The sequence below is a fragment of the Myripristis murdjan genome, chromosome 5, assembly GCF_902150065.1.
Source record: "Myripristis murdjan chromosome 5, fMyrMur1.1, whole genome shotgun sequence".
NCBI classification, from domain to species: Eukaryota; Metazoa; Chordata; class Actinopteri; order Holocentriformes; family Holocentridae; genus Myripristis; species Myripristis murdjan.
This window is the reverse complement of record NC_043984.1, coordinates 25,264,933-25,288,014: the sequence shown is the minus strand read 5'-3', so window position 1 is coordinate 25,288,014 and position 23,082 is coordinate 25,264,933. Positions and strand designations below refer to the sequence as shown.

The window sequence follows — 23,082 nt, the reverse complement described above, 5'->3', positions numbered from 1 at the left end:
CTTTTCAAATCTAATGACACAGACACCCGGCATAATTCACATCCCTCATTGGCAACAGGTTTTGTTGAGATCTATTTCATGCCACAGAACATTGACAGACTGTATTTATCTGCCTCAAATGAATAAAAGCAGCAGCCGAATCACACACAAACTATCTGAATTGATAGGCTACCTAGAAGTAAGTGGGGAAATGTCTATGTATGTATTTTGGGTGAACTGTTCCTTTTTAATATAGTTGAACGTCTGACCTTGCTGATGTTCTAATAAACTAAATTCTCTCTGAACTAGTTTTCTACCGTTAAATGTCATCGCTCTGGTCACCTCCAGGTCATGTGGACCCGGGGGAGGACGACCTCACCACGGCCCTCAGAGAGACCAAGGAGGAGGCCGGGCTGGGTGCCGAGGACCTGCGGGTGATCGACGGCTTCCTGCAGGAGCTGCACTACGAGGTCCGGGGGAGACCCAAGGAGGTGCTGTACTGGCTGGCCGAGCTGAGAGACCCAGGGACCGCCGTGACCTTGTCTGACGAGCACCAGGACTACCGCTGGGCCCGGCTGGAGGAGGCCTGCTCTCTGGCCCAGCACAGAGACATGCAGGACACACTGAGGGCAGCACACAGACACCTAGAGACATGGCAGGACAAACAGTGATGTGGTGGGACCTAGACCCTTCGCAAGGAATGATTAAAAGAAAGGGTTGAGTCTGAATGTTATACCGTCAAACATGAAAGCTGATTTTGGATGAGCGTCTAGTGTGACAGTGCTTCCACCGTGCATATAATTGATTGATGCATCTGATCTGACCCTTTCTACTTTGAATTCACCTTGAATCTACTGTGCAGCGCCACTGGGAGGAGGAGCAAGTTGCCGGCTCACTGCTCAGTACAATTCGCCCTGTCAAAACAAAGACGAGCGGGGAGAAAATGAATTGGAGATTGAAAAACAGAAAATTGATTCAGTGTGAGTCACTGCTGGAAAGCTGAATTGTCTGGGTCTTTGAGTCTGCAAAGTCATTTGTAAAGCTTTCACCACAGAGAAGTTATGGCTGATTTGATTGTAAATAACCTAAAAGGCCAGGCGAGAGCAGAAAATTTAATTACAAGGGGGGAGAAAATCGAGAAAGCCCATGTCCCACAAGGCAGTGCTTCAATCAAAAGGAAACACATTTTTAATTTTGAGTCACATAGTTATCACTGGTGCGCGAGTCTGTAAAATAATGGAAACCAGGTGTCTATGTTCTCATGTGGTAATACTGTTTTATCTATGGAAGTTGAAATCACTTTGGTCAAAATAAATACAACTAAGAACAACTTTTTTTTTCTTGTGGTTCACAACACTACTCAATCTACACTGAATTTATTTTAAAATGTAATGACTCTTATTCACAAATGCAAGAAACAGTGGTCTGTAATCCTTATGAGGAAAAGGCATGATCAGTTAACGGAGTAAGGAAATTGTAGGCAGAAGATGTTGCCACAAGATGGGGACAAAAACAAACTTCAAAGCACACTGCTAGACGATGTACTGTACACTACAAAACATAAAGTAGAGGATGTTTTCATTCTTTATCTCGTACTTTTTACCAATTCAGGAGCAGTTAGTCTTCAGCATTAGAGGCTCTGCACTGTCACCACTGTCAATTTTCCCTCAGCTCCCAGCAATCATGATTGAATTATATCTGAACTATGTTAGGAACCATGGTTAGGAAAGGGTGACACAGAGAATATGTTGATCATTTCTTCTGACATATTGAAGAATAAATATGAGTGAGGATGACATATACATAGAGCCCTTTGGAATGAAAGCCTTACTTTGTAAACAGGCACACTTACCATTCATGCGTAAGAATACTAGACACAATGAAATATTACTTGGGTCCAGTTTTCCTTGTCTGTTGGATGAATCAGAATTTGGATTTTTTGGAAGTTGGATTTTTTTTTTTTTTTTAGGGAGGGGCTGGATTCATGTCTTTTTATGTAGTCATCTCATGTTGTGCAACAATTGAACACTGTCGTGAAAAGAACGATAACACATAAATCTAAATATAAAATGCCGAACATGTATCCAAAGTGCTTTGCAAGCTGTGAGGGCAAACATTTTGAGTGTGGTGAGTATCAAAATCCTGACTCTAGCAGTGTTACTGTCATATGGTCATACACACATGATCTGCATAGTTTTGTAAATGCAGTTTGTCTGCACATTTGGCTTGTTTTCACTGAGTGTTTCTCACCTCTAAAGCCAGCTGATGCAAATGAGTAACTGCTCCTGCTGTCCATGTGAACAAGCACAGAGTAATCACAGAGTAAAAGATGAATTTCGCGTTTCTGATCAGCTACTGCACCAGCAATAATGTTCATTATAAACTTAGAGATGTGATCAATTATTGGTGGAGCTATTTTATGTTTCATAGTTAGATTTTTCATTTGATGCGATGAGGGCAAGTGCAAGAGTACATAATTAAAGCGTAGTTGGAGTAACTAGCTACCTGTTGTCACATGGGCAGCGACTCACTTCATGCTGCAGGGTGACATTTTACACCCTTTGTTGAAGGAATGGCACTGAGTACAGATTCCCAGACTGTTCCCAATACTAAAAAATACAACTACAGTAATCTAAAGCTGAAATATTGCATTCAGACACATTAGGGCACCATTGAACCATTAATTAATTTCATGGCTGGGAAAACGTAACAGCTCTGTTCCTAATAATAGATGATGTGTAATGCTTCTAAATTTAAAGTACCGGCTCGCTACATGTTTTATCACTGACTGTTCACCTTGGTAGTTGCTATGTCAACCAGTGAGAGGGAGAGAGAGAGAAAAAATGCACGACTGTGACATGGCTTACCTCAGAAGTCTATGCATGCAACACTCAAAGGTTTTTATGAATCATCAGGATGTTCACTTGAGCTGAAAAAGCTGCAGGCTGAACACTGAATGGTGTGTTGTAGTCATAGCTGAGTGGATAAAGTTAAAAATCTGCATCATTATAATTGCAAAATAAGGTGAAGACCTTTCAGCAGGCTCCAATGAAAAACTTTTATTTTGAATGAATTTGCCAACTTTACCACAACTGTATGCTGTATGCCTCGATGCGCATGATATTGTCCCTCATTTTGCTCCAAAACTTGTCCGCTGTCCGTTTTCCGTGACATGTGGGCTTAGCAACAAATATTGAAGCTAAATTGCAAACAAACCCAACAATGCATTTTTTACAATAGAAACTTTATATGAGTGACATTTGCATCCTCACAAACACACAAAAATTAAGAGGAAAAACAAACAAACAAACAAACAAAAAAAATGAATCAAACAAGAAACCAACAAGGACAGCATAAACATCAACAGGTGTGGACACAGGTAGCGCTGTGGACACACACACGTCAGTTTATGTACCCATGTGATGGGCTCGAGAGGACCTCACAATATTGGTGCACACTTTGAAAACACACACACACACACACACACGCACACGCACACATTCACATACTGAATAAATGAACTAAATGCATTCATTACTGTCCTTGCTAGGGGAACAATGTGTGTGTGATGACATATCTCAACAGCTCAGCCCGCAGGCCTTTTTAATGAGTCATTTCTTTAGGCTGAGTTTGGGAATCTTCTCATCCCTCAGAGATACTCAGATATTCATCGTGCGTGGTTCTCGTCCATCAAAAAGCCTCTGCAGCTTCTCCCCCTCATCTGCACTTATGAAAACAAGGCATACATCAAAGTTTAAAAAAAAAAAAAGGAGGGAATTCTAAGTTAGTGTGGATTTAATTTGCCCTGGTCATTTAATTGCTATCATAAGGGCTAGACTAAACCTAAGCTTGACTCAATATCAAAAATGAATAATGCTGTTTCAGATTTCTGAGCGTGTCAGGAGGCTATGACTTACTCTAAACACTGTCAGTAAGTTTGAAATGCTAGCAGTTCCTTCCTCTACGATGATTTAACATTTTCTCTATGGTGCGTGGATGGGGCAAAAAGAAGGGGAGACCATATCGAGAAAGGACCCCAGAATCTGTGACATCCATCCACTTCCTGTGAAACAGTGACATCATATCCATCAAAGATCCGATCCACGAGTGGACTTCTCCTTGTCCAAAGTCTCCTCATCCTCAACAGAAACCAGTCTCTGTGAGGTGTTGCTTCAGCAAGCAGCAGGGAGGAAAAGTTTCACTCATTTGGCCTCACAGTCAGATGTGTGAGTCAGTTCTCTTTGAGAGTTTATCCAAACAGGTACAAATCCTCCACATGCATCCATTGCTCCATAGTGTTTAAAAATTAATCATTGTTGGGCTGTACAGCTGATGTTCCTTGGCATAAATTCCATCCGTTTGAACAACAGGTATGATGAATTGCTGAATAACATACATACATACCCACAACCATAATACATGGGTAAAACCAGAGAACTCATGGTTTAGTTTGATAGGATGATGACTTACAACTAATATTTGTCTGATTATGCTGTTCAGTGCAATATATGTTGTAGCTCTTAAGACAAAAACTCAAAAGGTGTTTTTACTTTCTTTGTTTTTTGGTTTTGTTTTTAATAATCAGTTTAATCCTCAGCCAATTCTCCAAAAGCAGCACTACAGTACAGTGCAAACACCTTATGAATGTTTTGTCGACTGGGCAAAGTCCACGAGGTCAGCGGGGCAAACCCACTCATGTGACAGAGGTCTGCACCAACTCCATAAAAACATGAAAGAGAAAAGCCTGTAGTCACTGGATGACTAGTAAATGTAAATACACACACACACATACACACTCACACAAATAACAGGCGATCAATGTCATGTTCATTCAAATGTATAGCTAAGTTGTTTGTTACTTTTGTCCCTCTCAATAAGCATACTCATAGTGTGGTGTGGCACAGTAACAACATCCAATTTTCACTAAGTTGCATTTAAGCGTAAGTTGGAATCACGGCGCAAAATGTAACATAATATTTTCACATCCATTGCAACATAATGTGAGCGGTGGCTTACGGAGAAATTTCCCTACAGATGTATTTTGATTTTTTCATTTTTATTTTGACTCTAGCCTACCAAGAAGGAAACAACTAAAAAGGAACCTATTCAGGACCAACAGGAACTCATTGCGTGTGAACACGCCGGTGGCGGGATTGGAAACTTTCAGTTCACTCTCTGTCCTCTTTAACAACCATGGACGCAGAAAGTAAGAGGTGGACGTGAGGAGCAGTTTGTATGTTAACCAGTTTCTCTTTGACTGGTTTCTCTCTCTCTCTGTGAGAGTCTGTGGAGGCCCTGAGGTTTAAGAGGCAGAGAGAGGTGTAGGAGGAGATACTGACACTTGTGCCTGTGTGACAAAAGTTTTTCACTTTGCTCACCCTCACCTGTGTGACTTTTGGGGGGACTATGAGGGAGGTCATAGTTCAGATATGACGGGCACTAGTGGAGGAGCATCCAGGCAGGTCGTGTTGGGGTGCATCAGGGCAGAGTCTGTGTTTGCAGGTTTAAGTTGATTGCATCAAAGTCGAACAAATGAGAAGGACAGAGATCTTCTGGCAGGGATGCACTGACAGACTGACTGATTGACAGGGCAAAGGGAAGGACAAGTCTGTGAGACTGGCTTTAACAGGACACGCTACCCAGCTGGTTACTGAGCCAAACAGTGAATTGTCCATTAGCCAGACTGTCAGAGCTTTCCCAAAAATTAAAAAGAGATGGGTGGAGAGACAACTAAAAAGTGGAGGCAGATAAAAAAAAGGCAAGGAGGAAAGACAAGGTGAAAACAGACAGTTTTAAACATAAAATCATACAATCAAAAATGGGCTAGCCAGGCAAAGAACTGGCCAGCTACGTGTGAATACACGCACACACACGCACGCACTTGTTGAAAATTTAAACATGACACATAAAAGAAGGAGGGTTGGTGGGGTTGGCGGGATCAAAGGTTATCCAAACCATCACGAGTCTTCATTGCCAGAGTCGTCCTGGTTGTCGTAACGTCTGGTGGATGTCCCGACATCTTCCCCAGTACACATCGCACCGGCTTCACCTCCCGACTCCATTTCGCTCTCCTCTTCCTCCTCCTCCTCCTCTTCCATGTCGTCGTCGTAGAGGTCGTCATAGAGCAGATCTGAACTGCTGTCCTGGGAGGGCACTCTGGTCTGCACACAGTACTCCGCCAGCGTGGTGGGGACCTTGACGCCGTCACGTTCAGCCTCTGCTGCTGTGGACAACACCTGCTTCCTGTGGGCAAACAGAGAAAACAACAACAAGCTAAAGACAGAGCCTAAAGATACTCACGATAAATAGATTTTCTTTGCAACCATGTGCCATGGAGAGCCGAGAGGCTGCAGGTTTTCTTTCCAACCAAAAACTCCACCAGCTGATTTCACTGATTAGTCCCTCCTCTCTGCTTGAAGGTGAGGTAATCAGTGAAATCACCTGGTGGGGTTTTTGGTTGGAAAGAAAACCTGGCACATTGTTGCCCACCCCCGTGTTAGGGCAATCGATAAACATAAGCATCAGCAGCATCTGGCACAGCCTCTTAGACTCTCCTATTCAGCCAGCCGATGAGGATATGCAGTGCAAGCACAAGAAGCTATATATTCCAGTGTTTTCTCTACATTCATTTAGGAGTAGTGCACCACCACAGCGAGAAAATTACCACCACTACAAGAGAAAATATGAAATTAAAAATAACCTTGTAATTTAGCCTTAATGTTATCTAAAACTAAACTAGGTATTGAGGAATTAAAATATTTTTAACACTAGAATCTCAATTTTAAACACAGCTTTCGACCCAAACAGCAACATATACGGGATACAACTAGAATTATTGCCCAAAGTACCACAGCTATATTAAAATTACAGAGGAAAAATTGTATACAAATGGAATGCAATCGAAAAAATATACACAATTTCCCCTCAGGGATCAATAGTATTTCTGATTCTGATTCTGGAAATACATGTTCATGTTTATATGGTTGTGTGTGTAAATACAACAAAGTTTACTGAGTTGCTTTGAACAGGACTAAAACCTTGCATATGCAGTAGCTCTTCAGAGGTGGCTTGCCTGGCAAAACCCCACATCTAATTTTAACACAGTAACGGGGGTGGTGTGATCACTGGAACTGAAGGAGTTTGAAGGACTTTCTGCAGTTAATACAGGCATAAATCATGTTTTGTAAAATACAGAAAATAGGATTTAAATAGCCGACATCCCACCCGAAGTAGAAACTGTCTGGCCGCAGCCCTGCTTGTGTGTTTTACCTGATAATCTCTGCATACTCCTTGTCCTTGCCCTTACTGTCCCTCCATTTGCGAAACATGACAGAGGCATCCACATTGGCCGGGGAGAACGTGTTGGGCTCATTGAGCAGAGAGATCACACTCAGCAAAATCGTCCTGCTCATGCACACACATGTAAACACACAAACACACAGACACAGAAAATGAGCGTTGCCAGTTTGTCACCAAATGAAACTAAAGCGATACTGTACATTGGCAATCTAAAACTCTCATCCCAGCCCAGAGAGGGGTACTCCCTCATCTTTTTCCCCTTGTGGCTCCATTACATCCTATACCCTATCTGCTCAGGTTTTCAAACACACACTCAGCACTTTACCTCGAGTCCAGGAGAGTAGAGAGTATCTTGCTGACAAGCTAAATTTTAAACTGAATGTGAAGCAAAAAACTATAAAAGCAACTCTGCGACATTTTATATTCATTAGGATAAAAGATGGAACAAAAAACACAGGTGTGCTAAATGTAAACTATTAATTTTACACAACTGTGGACTTGCAGCTCTGCATTCCAAATCTGTTTCATTTATTCCACATTTTAAGTACATCGCATTACCTTGAATGTTTTTGTTGTTGTTGTTAACTGGCTCTCTCCCAGTCCTTTACTTTTATTCTTTGCTGAAACAGGAACTACAGTATGTATGTAGAGAGCAGTGTAGTACACGATCACAGATCCAGCATGATCTACTACACTTCTTTACCAGGGCTACAGTAAATTTCCAGGTGGCAAACACAGAGAAGTTACCAAAAGGTAGCACATCTATGTTGTGAGATGGATTAAGCGGAGGTTACCTGACATTCTGGGTGGGATTCCACCTCTCGGACGGAAGCTCCCCACTCTGGGGGTCATCGACAGGAGGGTGCAGGATGGAGATACACACATCTCCGTTCTGAAGGGAGAGACAGACACTGACAGTCACACTCATATCGACATGACCCTCGGTTGTGGATATATCATTTAGTCTATCTATCAAGCAAAGTGGCTTAGTAATATTTCTCTACAATGAGATGGCAATTGAACAAATGGACAAACAATATATAATATAACACTGCTGTGATTGTGAAGGAGCATTGTTGGTGGTGTAATATCGCCTGAAAATGACTTTTAGGTTTTTAGAAACAATATGGGCAGAAAATTGTGCATGACTATGGTTACAAAAGTAGTATGAAAACATCTGGCTCTTTTAATGACACAGTGACTATGACACAGACTGATATTAAATTAAACAATAATGTAAATCAAATAATTACACTTTACACACTGTCTAAGTCACTGGTGTTTGGCTTCATTAAAAAAGGCTTACCTCATAGATGTTGGGGTGCCACATCTTGGTGAGGAAGCGGAAGGTTGGTGGGGAGTAAGGGTAGTCAATTGGGAACTTGATGTGAGCCTGGTAAAGTAAACAGATGTTTACATATTTACAGACAGCCAAGCAAGTTCATCCTGTTGTGCTGTAAGTTGACGTACAGTCAGTGGTTGTCAGCTTGAGGGTAAAGACCCCCACATCCCCCACATATGAGATCATTTTTTGGGATTGGGGTTGGTGAATGATATGCAGAATGTGAGATACATTTCTCATATACATATAACAACACACAAGTCTGTAATCTTTGCAATAAATGCCTTTCTCTTGTGAGATAAAATGAAATTTTAAGTGTGTATGCTTCCTAAAACAATACATCAACTGAAAGAGGGAGGCTGTTGGTACCACATGTCAGTATTTGGCAGGTGTTTTAGGAACAGCAGCTCTAACCTCACATCTGGAAAACACAGAGTTAATTTGTCAGCTTTTCTTAACATAAAGTTTAAAAAAAAAAAAAAAAAAAAAAAAAAAAAAGCCCCAGCAAGGATCAGGCCTCGCAAGAGTAACTGGTCTACTGTCACAAGCCAAACACGTCTTGCAAGTCTTGATCAACAAGATACGACTAGTCTGCAACACACACACAAAAAAAGAAGAACTTACAGAGGGGCTTCTTCCTGTTACTACTACTCATCATCATGTCTGCTAAATTTGAAGTATATGTTCAATAAACATACAAAGATGATCTTTAGAACATCATGAGCCCGACTCAAGCATGTGAGGATACGAGATGTGTGCTTTAACCCAATGCTTCACAGGAGCCACACAACATTCAACAGCATAAACAAGCATGATAACGTCTCTTGAGAGGTAACTGTTCTTAGGTAGTGCATTTCCTGCTTCACATTCCTCTCCCCACACTGATCAAATCCCTCCAAAAATCACTATGCCAGGGTCAGCTATCTTTCATAGTGCCATAATTTAACAGTCAAACCATTCCTCTCCATAGAATACAAGACTCAACAAGTAAGCATTAGTATTGTATTTAGTGATGCTGCCATGAAGCCAAAGCATGACCTAATCACCCCTGATCAGACAGACTTTGGCTGCAACCTCCTCTACAACTATTTGGGCATATCTGGAAGGCTAAAGCCAAACCTGCATTGCCCTGACTTGAAAGTGAGTTCTCACTGTGCAGATGGCACTATCTAGAGCAAGCTTCATTAAATAAGTAACACAAAAGAAAGCAAAACGAGTCTAATCATGGCCTTTTCTCTTGCTCTTTCTCTCTGCTGAGGTGCCATTTATATCTGTCCATAGCTAAAAATAGCCATCTGAAGCACAACCAACATACAGCGAGGGGAAGAAGGCTGGACAGGGAGAAGGGAGGGAGAGAGAGGAAAGCCTGATAAGAGAAGGAGGTCGGATGCCTGATAAGACTTTAAGATGAAAAAAAAAAATTACCAAAGGCCACACCTGTGATATAGGCTGAAGACTGCCCAAAGTTTAGATTTATAAGTGTACCAGTCATTCAAATGAGCCTTTTCTTCGCTTGCCATATAAAGTTCAAACAATCAAAGTCAAGAAACTACTTGGTTATTTTCCAAACGGTGCAGATCAGCAATACTCCCTACTTTTGCAGAAAACATGCCCAGGACACAGCTGCTAACACTGATGTTGGCCAACATTTAATTAAGCAGCACTTAAAGGAGCACAGCTATGTGTTATCTAAATTTTTAAAATACCTTGATGATAGTGTGGTACTCTCTTGCTTCCCTTTGACCACTCTGAAATCAGCCTCTTCTGTCCTTCACTGAGTTTGCCCTTACCTTAAAGTAGCCTCCTTCATAGAGGGTGTTTGGGGGGCCAAAGATGGCCACCTCCCAGTTGTACAGGTCAGACTCCTCCACCAGTGTGATGCGGAAGCCCTCCACTGGCTGCTCCTGCAGAGACTTCAGCTCCATCATCAGGGCCTTCTGGGAACTAGGGGTTGCCTGTTGGGCCATGCTAATCCCACTGCTGACACCAGTGACACCAACGTGGAAATAAATAAAGCATAAAGAGAGCACAACAACATTTGACCTTCGTGATTTTGGCAGGAGTCTATTTACATTTCAGAAATACTGATGCCTCGGGCTGTCAAGCAGTGTGCCACAAACACATAAAAGCTTGCAATGGATGTTTGCATATACAACAGTTTTTTCTAGAACATTCTAGGATATAAGACACATCAGATCCTAAATAGGTAGCAGCCCTGCAGGTAAACTGAACATAACATAAAGAATTCAGAGACAAAGGATATGTGGCCTGCCAGCTAGCTAGGTCAGTGGCTCTGCACGCAGGCCCTTTATGGGGGAAAAAGCAAAGTTAATGAAAAGTGATTACCTCTATCTCCTTGCACTTTAGTGTGTGTTCGTTTCGTTACAGCTGAAAAATGGAAGGTAAACTCATTGGCTGTCCATGCTAGCCTGGCTATGTCTTGAGAAAAAAAAGAGACAGTGAGAAGAACAGTGAATTTTCTGCTAATGCCTAAGGTTGGTCCTCGTGTTTCCAAATTCTTTGTGTGCCAATGTTGACAGTTGACATGGAGCTAATATCAGTGTAAGTCACGGTGTCCCGCAGATCATTCTTGGGGTCAAAGGAGGAAACTTGCTCTCCCTGACATTTCTCCGTCCTGCTGGTTCGGTTCGGACAGGCGCTCAGCTGATCCCTGCTTGTTTATGTTTGTTTATCTGCTCTCTGGCAGTCTCAACTTCTCCACACGTCAGCTAAACCCCTACCGAGGAACTTCGTTCAAATGGAGCAGCTTTTCTGCTTTATATCGTCCTCTCCAGCACTTTGGCAGTGTAAAAGGCAGTTAATATTCGAGCTTATGGTCGCAAAAAGAACAGTCAATGAGAGGTTTACACTCGCGAATTACAGTGAATTTAATCGATTTTTATTTTCCTCCCATCGATGCTTCCGGCTATCACTGCGCGTGTCTGCAAAACGTAGAGACGTAAGGATCTGGATGTGACGTGCGCGCACTCGCGGGGCAGAAAACTCGTAACCCAAACTGGGCAATTGCTGTAGTTCTTCCTCATTATAGAAACAAGTGTTTATGTTGCAGACAAAGAACGTCACAGGTATCATATCCATGCTGTGTTTGTGAACATACTCATAATAACTCCGACGCTCTTTCTTTTAACACACACATGAACATAGAGTAGCCTACATTTTTGACCAGGCTCACCTAATTTATTTTCAATGGCATCACATTTTTCATTAAAAAAACAAAACAAAAACAAACAAACAAACAAACAAACAAAAAACGTATTCTTTGCTATGTTGATTATATTCCCTTTCTCATTTAGGTTGACACTTTTGCATAGATTAAATATCTTTTCCTTTATCTTTGTTCTTCTTCTTCTTCTTCTTCTTCTTCTTCTTCTTCTTCTTTTTGAGAATTTGCAGTTTAAAAGGACTTTAAATTCTTTGTTTCTTGACTTACAATGTCTTTGATTACGATAAATTCAGAATTAAAATGATCATAATGATCAGAGACCAGCCAACCAGGCTGTGGAGCTGCAAAGCATGTGAGTTTCATTTGCTTTTGCTATTTAGGTAGACCTATATATCTGTATTTCATAGTAAAAAAAACAAAAACAAAGGTATTACTCTCCTTTGAGCTGGGGAGTTCATGGAAAGGGGATAATATCGCCTTAATCACACACTGTATCACCCAACATTTGACAGAATCAGTCATGATAACAGTGTAAGAATGAGCGGCTCATTTGAACGGAATGGCATTTATCATCATCTAATTACTTGATTGCATCATCATTATGTGTCCCTTGTTGTCATCACTGTTACATAAATAATGGTCTTTTGCAACACAGTGGTGACCCCATTGCTACAGGTGGGCCTAATCCCTTTAATGGTGTGAGTATATGGCAGCTAATCAACTGTGCGTGCGTGCGTGCGTGCGTGCGTGCGTGCGTGCGTGTGCGTGTGTGTGTGTGTGTGTGTGTGTGTGTGCTGAGTGGGGTTAAGTAAAAATAACCCAACCAAGCAGAAGAAAACATTTCACTATATTTTAAACAGAGACATCCTCTAACTCTCTACCTGTGCATCAAATTCAGTATGCATTAGGAAATGTTAAAGATGCCTAAAAATTTCCATAAAATTTCCAAAGATATTTCACCAAGCTGTCCAACTAATGTAAAACTACAGAAGGAACATTTATGCATCTGTTTTGGCATTGTGATTTGTTGAAAAGTGTCTGGAATTTGATTCATTCTCTCAGTAAATCAGTTTTGAACATAGAAATTGATCTAAATCCCTGCCTTTATTTACTAAATGATATGCCTGGTTTTTATTTAGACTCAAAAAACAAACAAACAAACAAACAAAGCAGACTATTAATTTCAATAACTTGTCAAGAATTGTATTATTTTATTTTGGAAAAAATGAATCCCCCCAACCTGTAAGATGTTTCTCAACCAAATTTCATAATTTTTACCCTTAGAGAAATTTTAGAAAGTTTAGAAAAACATAACAGAGGACACATTTTTCAAGACCTTTGTTTTCCATTATTTTCCTACTTTGAAAAATTTTCCAGAGGTTGTCAATAACAGACTTGGAAAAGTGCAGAACCTGAGCCTGAGAAACCTGAGAACCTGAGAAAGATACCTTAAATCATGAACAACACACGTTTTTTTTTTTTTTTTTTTTTTACAACTCTGTCACTGTTTATGTATTTGGTGTTTAATTGTTATATTGTTATATATGGATTTTATGTGTATGCAGATTAGTGTAAATGCAAGTGTATTTTTCATGAGCTGAAAATGTATTACTATTTACTCTCTTATTTTACTCATGTATGTATACTTGTTGTCTTAGTTGTTTTATTTATTGAGGAGGGAGGGGCACAGTGTACTGCTGTATTTCACACTTTACATGATGCTGCTGACCTTTGTACACATTGTGAAATTAAAAAGATGTGGAAAAAAGGAAATGTCTTGTGATGCAAGCGTTTCATCATGAGGTCTGAGATTACATCTAGTTCATAAACATGGAAATAGTACTTACTTAACAACTGATCTGGGGTAAAAAAAAAAAAAAAAAAAAAAAAAAAAGTTACAATTCAGAACATAAACAGAACAGAACTATCTGGGGCCCTTTAATTATGCAGCTGATGGATCTGGGATATCAGCAGTGCTATAAATCTTGCCCAAATGGTAACAATACCTTTTTTTTTTTTTTTTGCAGATCGTATAGTATTAGGTCTAATTATGTATTAAGCACCTCATGATATAGTGTGTATTTTTGGAAAATGATGTGTCATTTTCATTCTCTGTGTATGGAGGTAACTCAAATGTGTCACTTATTAGCAGAGTATTGCAACTGAGTTTGCTTCCTTCATCTAGTGATATGAAACAAGGACACACTCTTTTTGAGGCCAAGCTGAACTGTTAATATAGCCATTAAAATTCCAGTTTTGCCATGCTGCTTGGTCACACAGACAGAGAGTAAATCAGAGCCAGCACACACTCCTACAAAGCACTGGGTTTTTCACTGCAGTATTATCATGTGAGAAGTTTCACTAGAGACAGTAATGTGACACAGCATATAAATACAAATTTCCTAAAGACAATTGAAGAAAAAAAAAATTTCATTAGTTTTATTGTCAGTATCTCAAGGGCATTTTGTTAATGAGAACCCTACCAACGATTGGTGAAAATTTGGTTTATGAAATTTAAGTGTAGGCTCCATTTCTTTCTTTCTTTTCTTTCTTTCTTTCTTTTTTTTTTTAATTAAGTCTTCATATTCAATTCCTCCTCATTACACACATGACTCACAGTTGCGTGTCGGTATGTCGTCACCGAGATGACGTGACATCACACCGGAGCCCGAGAAAGGGAGGTTGACAATTCAAGATGGCGTCCCACGATGAAGCAGGAAAGAGGTTTCAATCTAAATAAAACTCATTCGGAGAACAGCTTGGACCCGAGTGTCATCTGGATAACACATCGTTAGGATTTCGGAAAACACAGGACGGAGCAGATACAGGTAAGAGGAGTGTTTGTTGGGGTGTTTGGCCAGTTTTTTTGCAGGGGCGGTGGCAGATGGGAGACAGCGAGCCACAACAGTCTAGCCAGGCCAGCCGCTAAGCTAAGCTATTTAGCATTAACGTTAAGTTTTTTTTTTTTCTTACAGCCTACTCGCCGGTGGCTAACGGTGTTCATCGGCGTACTAAATCGCTGATTGGACTTTTACACAATATTACCACCCAATCTCCAGCCCGACTTCGGCTTCCTAGCTAACCTACCACTGCATTACTGCTAGCATTAATTTGCATGTTCAGCTAACTGAAGGCAATTGTAGATTAGCTTGTTGCTGATTAACTAATAACTTAGCTAATAACGCAAAGGTTTGCTTGCGAGGCTTACGGATATCCCTTGTGTTGTCTGCTCTTAGCATTTCCAGTTGGATATTATATCCTTCCCACAATGTGATGAACGAAAAGTGCGACGCGATACTCTTAAGTAACACTGGTAAAAAAAAAAATGATTTAGCAGCGGTTAAGCTAACTCAACTCCTCCAACTGGGCTTCGCAGCGTTTTTTCAATAGTTTAGCCGCAAATAACGTTATTGGCTTCTGACTGTAACTACAGTTTGTTGTGGCCAGCAGCTAATGTTGTGAAGACGTGTTATGTAAGGTTAACTACCACTAAATTCAGCTAAATGAGGCCCATTATACAAACATGTTCAGTACGCAGCCCCACATGATCAGATCAGTGTATTAGTTATGGACATCAAAGCCAAAGGGCGTGATACTGATACAGCCGATCACTAAAATACTTACTTTTGGATTTCTAAACTTGTGCATGTTAGTTTAGCAGGACTGTGTGTGCCCGTAAAAAGGTTAGGCGACAACGATACGTTTCCACGTTGTATCTTTAAAGTTAGAAAGCGCCATATAGTGTGTCGGTCATTTCCTTGGAGAGCCTACCCCATGTTTTTTTTTTATTACTATTTTTATTATTATTATTTTTACATGACGCGGAAAGTATATAGCAGGTACCACTGTACTACACACCAGAGTGTGATGCACTGGCTAGTACACAGTGGTACCACTTGGCGTCCTTCTTACCACATTCTTCATGCATCTTATAAATCCATTAATCCATTGCAATTTTATTATCCTGTTTCAGTGTTGTATTTTGTTATTTTTTGTTCTGTTCTGTGTGCACAACATCCATTGCATGTCTGTCCACCCTGAGAGAGGGATCCCTCCTCTGTTGCTCTCCCTGAGGTTTCTTTTTAGTTTTTCTCCTCTTAAAAGGGTTTTCTTTTCTTTTCTTTTTTCCTTATCTAATGTTAAAATCTTTGGACAGATTGTATTGTATTTCTGTAAAGTCCCCTTGAGGCAAACTTGTAATTAATTATATTGGACTATACAAAAAAATGGACTTAACTTGATTAATAATCAGATTTACCCAACAGCAGCAGACTAAGCAGCTAAATGAAGCCGTTGTGTGTACCTCGCTACAAATATGAGGCCGCTCAGCACAGGCAACAAGAACTAATCGTCTTAATAATGAGGAAACTACTGTTAACTGTTCTCCACCTGTTGAGGCAAAAGTTTCAGTTCATATGAAACCAATCAGTCAGAGCAGAGCAGAGTTTTCCCATTGAACATGGGACTACACACACGCACAGCAGATCAAAGTACATCTGTAGTGAAAGGGGAAACTGGCTTTTCTTTGTTGATAATGCCAGGCATTGTGACATGACATGACATGACCAAAAAAAAAAAAAAAAAAATTATATGATTTCAGATGCAAATTAGTGGAATATACAAAGCTTATGCCGCAGAGAGACAAACCTGTGATGCTCTGTTGTACACAGGGCTCTGTGATAACGTATAGCCTACTGCTCTTTGATTTTAGAATCCTCTGTAGCAATGCAGATAAATACAGTCAGTTTGAGCTGACTGAGATACAGACTATCTCCACTGATTTGGACTAGTTTTGGAGCTCAGAGGGAGACATAATGTCAGAAGCTGCCATGTCAGACAAATCTGTACATTAGAATGAAAACCCCCTTGCCATGTGGCATGACTAGAAAATTCACTGTGGGCCATTTTCATTCTGTTGCATCATAGGGTTTTTTTTTTTTAAGACATGCAGTTTGCCTAATACTCATATTTATCGCTTTCTCTGCCTCTTTGAATATAAACAGCCTTATCCCTCTTTGGCACTTCTCACTGAAATTAGGCAACACAGGCTAGCAAAGCCACCAGTGGCAGAGGGATCTTGCTCACCTAAGTGTAAAATGCTAAGTGTTTGTTAACATAAAGTTTTTCTTTGCACCGGCAGTAGGCACTCTATATTAAAGATTATCCCAAGATATATGGAATCCTATTATTTGGATAGTTCTGTAATGCTGAAAATTTCCTTTATGCATTCTTGACTTGTTATGTGCCTACATCTGTTCTCAGAGTCTCTAAATGGCTGCGAGGAAGTCTGGATCAGATGTACACAACAATGGTAAGGGTCTGTCTTTACTTGTTTTTCTCATCTCAAGACTAGGATGTCCTGATTTGTGAAGTGATTTTTCAAGGTTTACTGGTATCTATGTTTCCAGTGGAAAATTAGTGCATGAGTTGATATGTGTTTTTGTTTTTTTTTTGGTTTTGTTTTTTCATATAACAGTGTTAATAACACTTGATACCGTCACTTTCTTCACCTTGACCTTTTTCTTTTACTTTCAGGACCCATCAGCTACCTTGATGATGTTCCCTTCAAGATCAATGAAAAGTTTCGGTGTCCGGCCAAAGTGGGGCTGCCTGTTGGTTTCTGTCTGCCAGACTGTGGCTCTGTACTGGCTGATATGCAGGTTAGGCTTGTGCAGAGATGAAAAGCTGACTTTGGCGTCACCCTGTAAAAAGGGTGATTCTTCAGTATCAAGAGCTGTTTTGGTGGTTGCTAGGTGTTGGCATGCCTGTTCAAAAACGTACTAGCTTTTTTTGTTTCAATAACCACCTAGTATATTAATACAAAGATATATTACAGTGACTTAAAATCAGTCTGAAATTTACTGTTCAGCATTGTACATGACTTTCAAATCTTTTCATCTGGAGCTGCAACAGTTTTTTGTCAAGTTGCTGTCACACTTGGTAATTTTTTTTCTTCCATTTGTTCCGTTGCCTTATTTCACCTCTTGCCTTTGCGTGTCTCTCTTTGTCTCCCTCTTACCATGGTTTTGACAGTATGACTTCTCCCTGGAGCGGCGGAGCGTGCGCTGGGGGATGGAACTGGCTGAGGCCAGGGCAGCAGAGGCCAGAGCAGCAGAAGCAGCAGCAGCAGCCAGACAGGAGTCAGAGAGTAGGGAGTGCTTGGCCCAGTCCCAGGACATTGATGGTGGTGGAGGGAAGAGACCTCGGCCGGCTGGAGAGGACCAGGATCCTCCACCCCCAGCGTTGAACCCTGTTCTGGCAGGACTGAGCCATAACGCCATCCTCACCCCCCTGCCTGCTCCAAGCCTTGGCCCCAGGAAGACTCAGCCAAGCACTCCTCAACCACACAGCCTCAACCTAGCAGACTTTGAGCGGGAAGAGGACCCCTTTGATAAGCTGGAACTCAAGACTTTGGATGATAAGGAGGAGCTCCGAAACATCCTACAGAGTCAGCCACAGCCCCAGCCTCCTCCTTCTGTATCCTCGCCTGAGGCCATCCAGCTTGGGCCAGCTTCACGTGGCAGTAGCCCCTCTCCTCCCAGCACCAACACCAGCCTCTCATCCAAACCGGGCTTCACCCACAAACCCAACGGGCTTGTTAACTTACTGGACATGGACAGAGCGGGGCATCCTGGGAGAGGGGGGTTAGACACAGATGATCGGCCCTGTAACATTCGCTCTCTCACATTCCCCAAGCTCTCTGATCCTGGGGACAGTGACCCTGCCCCAGTGGGGTACACCCCGTTCCCTGTACCTGTTCCTGCTCCCCGAAAGAGCCTACCCAATGGGAGCCCCCCAACCCTACCCAAGAGCCACGTCATTGTCGGCCCAGAACCACCTAGCCACACCAAGAGTGGAGAACCCAAACAGGTGAGCATGCTATTACATTTTGCATGCTTGAATAAAGAAATTTGTTTACGTCATATGGGATATGATGATGAAAATCAGCATGAGATGGAGTGTAAGAAACCTCATAACCTGTTCAACACTCGTGTTTTTATCCCAAGGCCAACCCAGGGTCAGGCTCTGGTCTGCCGTGCGGAGGAGCCCTTCTTAGCCTGACTCCCAGTGAGCGTCAGTGTGTGGAAACCATTGTGGGCATGGGGTATTCTTATGAAGGTGTCCTGCGAGCCATGCAGAGACAAGGGCAGAATGTGGAGCAGGTGGGACTACCTCTCACCTCAGGGCGCAGAAATGTGGAACCTTAAGTCTTTTGTTGTCTGATGTGCTTGAAATTGAAACTGTTATCTTTGTGTGTCTGTCTGACTGTGCACAGGAGAGCATCAATGCAATAAAATAACCGAAAATATAGCATTCAAATAAAGTCATTGTATTTATCTTAGGGCTATCACAATATCACATTTTCACTACATGATCACGGCCAGAAGAATTCACCGTAATGATATTGCAATATCTATAGAAAATTAAAAAAATATATATTAATAGTGCTATCAGTCAAATCCATCTTTAACTTTGTTTATCATGTGTTTTGTCTTTTTGGCAAATGAATGGCTCTCAAAATATGAGTGTGTAGAGGTGGAGAGAAAGTCTGTAACCACATCAGATGTGTGTATGTGTGGTGTTGAAGAAGGGATACAAACTGAGAATGGAAAGAAATGGAAATGATTTAACAGGTGTTGGATTATTTACACAATATTACCATATGTGTGTTATTTATTATTTATTATTTATATGATATCAATATTTCATCTTTAAAATATCACTGTTATTGTCAATACTTGTATGTTGCGGCACCCCTAAATCATATGATACATTCCACTGTCTCAAAAAGTATGGAAACAGATCAAGTCCTGTGGTCTGCTATACAATTGCTATATGGCCTGTGCCACCAAGGCCATAAGATTATGGTGACGATGGTGGTTGATAGGACTGGCGATATGACCTGAAATCCATTTCATGATATACTTTCACATTTAGCACTTTAACAATATGTGAAACAATAAGACATTTCTCATATGTGTGTGTGTGTGTGTGTGTGTGTATATATATATATATATATATATATATATTTATACCTTGGTGCACAAATATTGTATTTGCCATTAGTATCATTACTAGAATAATGATAAGCACATCATTCATCAGTGTGTTATCAACAAGATTAGCTGGATGAGTAATGTAGTTCTCTTTCAGTATCAGAACATGGTGGCCTGGTAGCCAAATTATTGTTCAGATTAATAACTTATACACCTGTCATGCAAAACTGCTTTGTCACAACAAGATTAACCACAGCAGTTGCAGAAACACACCTTGCAGAACTGGAGAAAGAGCAAGCGAGCATCTTTCAAATTTGGAAGCACCATTTTGTCAGCATTGGGCTTGTTTAATATATTCCAGAACTTAGGCAAAATTACTTTGCTATTTCAGTTTTGCTGTAATTAAAGTACCTTCCACCATAAACAAATAATTAAATCCACACCATCCTTAGTGGGAGATGAAGAATACACTTGTTTTCTTATGGGAATGGGTCACTTAAAACAACTGTGAAATTCACAATTTAACAAAACTAACATTTTGTTTAAAAAAAATTAAGTTATTTTAATATTGGTATATCTGAAAAGGTGAACATGCTACATTTGTACTAAGAATGTATATCAGAATTGGTCAGTATGGGTGGGAAAATATATGATATCTGTATTGGCATTTTAAAAAATGGCATCCCTGAAGGCCTAGCACAGGTTGTTGCAGAATTGCAATGAAGGAACAATAACCTTGTAAAAAAAAAAAAAAAAAATAGTAACTTTGAATATTGGCATGAGTCAATTCTGTCCATATTATTAGCTTGTAACTTTGTGTTGTTTTCTCATCATAAAAATAGAAACTCCATATTTTCTTGTTTTATGTGTCCTTCACATAATTCCTGTTTTTAAGTTAACATATTGTAATTAGACATAGTAAACATGTACTCATTTTGTGCCCAAGGTACTGGACTATTTGTTTGTCCACGGACGTCTGTGTGAGCGGGGCTTTGATGCCAGTGCAGTGGAGGAGTGTCTGGAGATGTACCAGTGTTCTGAGGAAAAGGTTTGTCCATGCATTATTTGGCCAAGACATAAATGTGTATCTGTGTAAAATGTTTATCAAAGAAAAAACAGCTTAAGCTTATGCGTGATGTGCATGCATTCAAAGGTCAATTAATCTTGGAGAACCTGGTGACTGCATAAGAAGACCCAATCTCTTAACTCCTCTTGTCAGATTTTTTAAGACCTATGGTAAATGTGGAACCATGGGAAGGATATAGATAACAATAACAATATTTGTCACTATGCCCAGGCCTTGCAGTTCCTTGAGCTCATGTCAAGGTTTGGGGAGATGGGCTTTGAACGGGATACCATCAAGGAGGTGCTGCTGGTTCACAACAATGACCAGGACAAGGCTCTTGAGGACCTGATGGCCCGTGCTGCAGCCAGCTGAGCCCAGCTAACCAGCCAACCAGTGCCCAGCCCAGGGCTCGCCTCCCGCTATCACCCGACGCAGTTCTCTTCCTTCTGCCTACCCTATCACACTAAGACCTGCCCTTGCCCTGGCTGTGGAAGGGACAGCTGGGAGACAGTTTTATTTCCCTCTATGTGCTAAAACTTATTATGTCTCAGCACTTCTTAAAGACTGTGTGCCTAGAGTGGTGGGGGTCAAAGTCTAAGAATTCTTGATGGTCTTTTTTTTTTTTTTTTTTTTTTTGGTAAGAAGCCCTAGGATCCAGTTCCAGATTTGGTACTGCTTGGGGATTCAAGGATGGATTGCGAAAGAGAGAGACTTCAAGTATTGTGCTGTGATGTTTTGATGCCATGCTGATGGCTACCACTTTGAAGTGTGTGGCTGACTGCAGGCGGGCTGCAACACCTCAGTGGGAGGAGCCTGGAGCCTTTCAGCGCTTCATTGAAAGACCAGTTTGAACACTGACACTCTCAGCCAACTAAGCTGCCATCTTCCACTGCTCAGTGCAGACCTAGTAAATGGTGGAGGGCATAGGGGGCCCTGAGACGGCCCTCTTATAATTGAACCAACTAACATCATGACAGAAAAAAAGCAAAAGGGCACCGTCACCAGACAGAGAACTGACTCCCAAGAAGTGCCCTCTCTGCTCTGGCGCCTGGTTCTGTCCTGCTCTCTGATTCATGTTTTCTCTGCTCTTATTCATTTTGTCTGTTTATTTGTTCTGGGGGCAAGTTTCCATGTCATTTTAGAGATTCCATTACTTTGCTTTTGGTTTCATGAACTGCATAATCGATCCATAAAGTCATGATAATTCTTAACTTAAAAGTGATAACTACTGCCCCAGTAGGCTCTTGGACCTGCACTGGAATGGACTGCTAAAGGAATGGAGAGGGGGAGGAGGGAGTTCCTCTGTAGGAAATATTAAGACATGTCCCAACACACACCCCACTGGAATTAATGTGTCAGATATTGCACAGACGCACACACATTTCATTGATTATTGACTTATTTAAAATAGTACACTGACACTTTCATTTAAAAATAAAGAGCTCTTCTTTATCATACAAAAAAGGCTGAAGTGAAGCTGTTGATTGTTATTGGCTTCTGTTTGTAGAATGAAAAAGAGTCAGTGGAGAAAAAGTAAAAAAAAAAAAAAAAGAATACAATAGGGCTTCGCACTGTTCCAGTGCTCGGGCCCTAATAAATGAGGGTTGTTTTGCAACCATTACAGTGCAATAGAGATTTCATATTGTGTGACTGTTGACTGGCACTTTTACCAGTAAATGATGGGAGAGGAAATATGGTCTTCAAGCCTTGCTGGAAATGTATAGGGGACTAGGAGAAAAGATTTTCAATTATTGCTGTCACTTATTCATTGGATTTCATACCATCATACAGTCTAATCAAACATGACTTTGGTTTGTTGACTTGTTCACATTTTAAAGGTCTTTCCTCACGTAATATGAAGTGAGTGTCTTTAATGTTTTTTTTTTTTTTTTCGTCATTCCCTATGACAAAATCGCAAAGTTAAAAAGGGGTCACAGTCTAAAGATGTCAAAAGCATTTTCCTGGATGACACTGGTCCAGTTATTCCTTTATTCTTCTACTGCGTTGATGGACCATTAAAGTTAAATACATTTTTGAGAAATATAAGTCTACTCATCTGCACTCCAGGTAAGATCATGGCAGCAGATGTCAAAAGCATTTTCCTGGATGACACTGGTCCAGTTATTCCTTTATTCTTCTACTGCGTTGATGGACCATTAAAGTTATATACATTTTTGAGAAATATAAGTCTACTCATTTGCACTCCAGGTAAGAT

General features: G+C 40.8%; 3 protein-coding genes across 7 annotated transcripts in view; 2 read left to right on the top strand and 1 right to left on the bottom strand.

The window, feature by feature from the left end:
- Nucleotides 1–1,309, top strand: part of nudt2 (nudix (nucleoside diphosphate linked moiety X)-type motif 2) — a 2,652-nt gene extending 1,343 nt beyond the window's left edge. For all 3 annotated transcript variants that reach the window (XM_030050598.1, XM_030050600.1, XM_030050599.1), the window contains one exon: nucleotides 328–1,309. In XM_030050598.1, the coding sequence (XP_029906458.1) occupies nucleotides 328–650 (323 nt within the window). In that variant the 3' untranslated portion in view covers nucleotides 651–1,309. The remainder of the gene's footprint in view (nucleotides 1–327) is intronic.
- Nucleotides 1,310–5,032: 3,723 nt separating this feature from the next.
- Nucleotides 5,033–11,555, bottom strand: ube2r2 (ubiquitin-conjugating enzyme E2R 2). Of its 3 annotated transcripts, none has more exons than XM_030051071.1 (6): nucleotides 10,967–11,555; nucleotides 10,411–10,607; nucleotides 8,585–8,671; nucleotides 8,073–8,170; nucleotides 7,249–7,383; nucleotides 5,033–6,222 (listed from the first exon to the last, which is right to left on the bottom strand). In XM_030051071.1, exons 2-6 carry the CDS (start codon nucleotides 10,585–10,587, stop codon nucleotides 5,937–5,939), a joined length of 783 nt encoding a protein of 260 aa, XP_029906931.1. In that variant the 5' UTR covers nucleotides 10,588–10,607; nucleotides 10,967–11,555; the 3' UTR covers nucleotides 5,033–5,936. The 3 variants fall into 3 exon arrangements, with proteins under 3 accessions (XP_029906931.1, XP_029906930.1, XP_029906932.1); XM_030051070.1 differs by having other exon boundaries at nucleotides 10,411–10,600; XM_030051072.1 differs by having other exon boundaries at nucleotides 10,411–10,597.
- A 2,926-nt stretch (nucleotides 11,556–14,481) lies between these two features.
- ubap1 (ubiquitin associated protein 1) lies at nucleotides 14,482–22,402 on the top strand. The gene is made up of 7 exons (XM_030051069.1): nucleotides 14,482–14,632; nucleotides 17,067–17,115; nucleotides 17,340–17,464; nucleotides 17,838–18,674; nucleotides 18,812–18,967; nucleotides 20,748–20,849; nucleotides 21,099–22,402. The coding sequence occupies exons 2-7, from the start codon at nucleotides 17,076–17,078 to the stop codon at nucleotides 21,237–21,239; spliced, it is 1,401 nt and encodes a 466-aa protein (XP_029906929.1). The 5' UTR covers nucleotides 14,482–14,632; nucleotides 17,067–17,075; the 3' UTR covers nucleotides 21,240–22,402.
- The last annotated feature ends 680 nt before the right edge of the window (nucleotides 22,403–23,082 follow it).